The 2,874-nt window shown below is 63.1% G+C and overlaps 1 protein-coding gene across 1 annotated transcript in view; it reads left to right on the top strand.

Moving 5' to 3' along the window:
- The window catches only part of CAPN1 (calpain 1), a 32,534-nt gene extending 31,230 nt beyond the window's left edge, over positions 1-1,304 (top strand). Inside the window, exons 12-14 of the mRNA XM_045297170.1 lie at positions 123-239; positions 473-531; positions 658-1,304. Of these exons, the coding sequence (XP_045153105.1) occupies positions 123-239; positions 473-531; positions 658-684 (203 nt within the window). The 3' untranslated portion in view covers positions 685-1,304. The remainder of the gene's footprint in view (positions 1-122; positions 240-472; positions 532-657) is intronic.
- The last annotated feature ends 1,570 nt before the right edge of the window (positions 1,305-2,874 follow it).

The raw sequence follows: 2,874 nt of genomic DNA, 5'->3' as shown, positions 1-2,874 counted from the left end.
CAACACACACACAGCCTCCCTTCCCGCCCCTACAGGGCTAGCTAGGCTCTCCATCCCTGCCCCCACTCCACTCCCCTGCTGCCCCCGCACGGCGCCCCGTCAACCGGCGCCCCTCCCTTCAGGCTTCAAGCTGAACAAGAAGCTGTACGAGCTCATCATCACACGCTACTCGGAGCCTGACCTGGCCGTGGACTTCGACAACTTCGTGTGCTGCCTGGTGCGCCTGGAGACCATGTTCCGTGAGTGACCTCAGCCGCCACCCCCATTCCCACCCCCGCCCCAGGGGGAGCTGGCAGGACAGAGAGACAGGCACAGAGAGCCGCAGGCTGGTGACAGGCAACGGGCGAGGGGAGTGGGGCCACCGAGGGGCCGCAGGTCCAGACTGGGAGGCGGTGGGGAGGTGGGGTCAGTCCCAGCCCGGCCGGTCATGCCCACGGCCCCTCAGCCTCACAGCCACTTGTCTTGAACACAGGGTTCTTCAAAACTCTGGACACAGATCTGGATGGAGTTGTGACCTTTGACCTGTTTAAGGTGGGAACCTCCTGGGGCGAGGCGGGTGCTGGGGGGACTGCTGAGTGGCTTTATCTGCTCTTCAGCCCCTGCGGGGTGGGCACTGGGCCCATGCTGCCCCCTGACCTCCTTGTGTCTCGGTCCTAGTGGTTACAGCTGACCATGTTTGCTTGAGGAGGGGCTCTGGCCTGTCCGCCGTGTTCCCCATCTGCTACGCCATGCCTCGCACCGGCCACCCCCACTGCAAGTGCCTTTTCTGGAGCATGGGGGCCTTCCCTCTGTCTCCCCCATCCCAGCCACCATGATCGTCTCCCGGGCAGAGCTGGGCGGCCCTCCCGCCTCTGCGACCTTGTCCATCGCCAAACAGGAAGGCAGCTCTTGCTTGTTGCCACCTCGGGGTGTGCGGGCTCCCTAACCCCCGCCCCCGGGGCCGCCCCCAAGCCCCCACTCACCTGCCTCGCCGCAGGCTTTCAACCACAACCACTAGCTGACACAGTCGGGGAAACTGGCTGTGCAGAGCCCCCCTCCTGACAGGGGCCTCCCCCAGGTCAGGGGCGTCTATGTCCCATGTGCCCCGAGGCTGCCCCCTGCCCCTGCCCCTGCCCCTGCCCTTACTTGGAAGCAGCCCATCCGGAGAGGGCTCCCCCAACTCCTGCTTTTTTATATTGTTGATCCCAAGGGGACTGCAGAAATGGACTCACTGGTTATCGGTGCTGTAGGCGCCAGCACACGAGGGGTAGAGGGGCCTCCTGTTTCTACTCAGAGGAACCCCAATAAAGAAGACAAGGCCCCCACCTGACTCCGGAGTGTGTTTCTGCTCAAACTGGCTCCCGGGGAGGAGCTGCACCTGGTGGCACCCCCACCTCACCACACCCCTTCTCTGCCTCATGGCCTGGAAGCAGGGGTTCTCAACCTTCATACGACCTTGACCCTTTCCTATAGCTCCTCATGTGGGGGTTACCCTCTAATCATAACATTATTTTCACTGCTACTTCATTACTGTCATTTTGCTACTATTATGAATCAGGCGACCCTGTGAAAGGGTCATTTGACTCCCAAAGGGGTCGCGACCCACAGGCTGAGAACCGCTGCTCTGGAGGCTTGCTCCCCTGCTGGAACACTGGTCATCCAGCCCGTGGGGGGTGGGGGGGACGCATGGGCCCCGGGGCCCTGCTTCAGAGACAGGCCACACTGCCAGGGGTCTTACCCGCCTCCTCTCTGCCCCAGAGGCCTGACCCAGAGGCTTTGGCTGAAACCCAAACCCCTACTTAGCGCGCGCGCACGTACACCGCCACCCCCAGGACACTCCTGGACACAGAGCCACCTTCAGGTCCTCAGGGCAGGGAGGGCGCCTGTGTCCTTCTGACCCCGGCACCTGCAGCTTACATAAACCAGCACCCGCCCAGCGCACAAGGATCTGAACTTTTCCTCCCAGAGATAAGAGTTGGCCGAGATGTGGGCAGAGCAGTGGGGGTCGAGGGAGCCCTGTACTGCAGCTACAGAGCGTAAGCTGGAGGCGGGGGTGTCCCGCAGGACCCCGAGTAGCAGGCTGCCTGGACACCAGCTGGCCCAGCACCCAGGGCCAGGCCTGGGTGACATTCTGCCTCCCCCACCTGTTCCCGGAGCTCCTGGTTCGGGGCCTGCTGGCCTTTGGTGTCTGCATCAGCTGGAGGGGTGGGGGTGCTGGGGGTTGTGAGATACTTTGCCCCCTCCAGCCCCGCCTCAAGGGGTTCCCCGCCGTCAGTTTTATTGGATGAAGGGGTGCGGACATTGGAGGAGTGTGGTTGATCCCGGGGTCCTGTCCCCAAAGTCCCTGGCTCAGGTTGTGTGAGCAAGGGGGCACCGGGGAGAGAGTATAGGGCTTCCTGTGGGAGATTTTAGAGGGTTTTTCTTAGTATCCCCCAGGGAGCCCCACCCCAACTCTCCCAGCACAGGAAGTGGGGAGCAGCAGCCTTGGGCGCAGACCCCACTCTCTGACATCTAAGCTGCATGCCCGGGTAAAGGGACTATGCCGCGGGCTGAGGCTGGCAGTAGGGAGGGGGGTGTCCTGGCCCCTGCTGGGGTCCCCAGATAGGGCACCTGGGTGTGTCCATCTGAGCAGTGGTGTGTAAAGTTGCCTTGGGGACCTGTTCTTTTCTAGCCTGGCAGGTGAGAGAGTGGGGGTGGGGAGGAAGACTAGGAGAGGCCCAGGGGCCAGCCTGCTGCTGGGACGGAGGAAGGGATGGACCTCAGTGTGGAAACGCAAAGACCTCCTGTGAGGTGTAACAAGACTCTGAGCCACGGTCCCCCGCACGAGCCTCAGACCCACCTCCCAGGGCCCCCCTCGCCCTTACATAAGGCCTGGCTGCTGGGTCCGGGCAGGCC

The sequence above is a fragment of the Echinops telfairi genome, unplaced genomic scaffold (genome assembly GCF_000313985.2).
Source record: "Echinops telfairi isolate 266 unplaced genomic scaffold, ASM31398v2 ScPeMD7_7417;HRSCAF=8455, whole genome shotgun sequence".
Classification (NCBI taxonomy): domain Eukaryota; kingdom Metazoa; phylum Chordata; class Mammalia; order Afrosoricida; family Tenrecidae; genus Echinops; species Echinops telfairi.
Note: the sequence above shows the minus strand (reverse complement) of the source record. Positions and strands in the feature narration are given on the sequence as shown.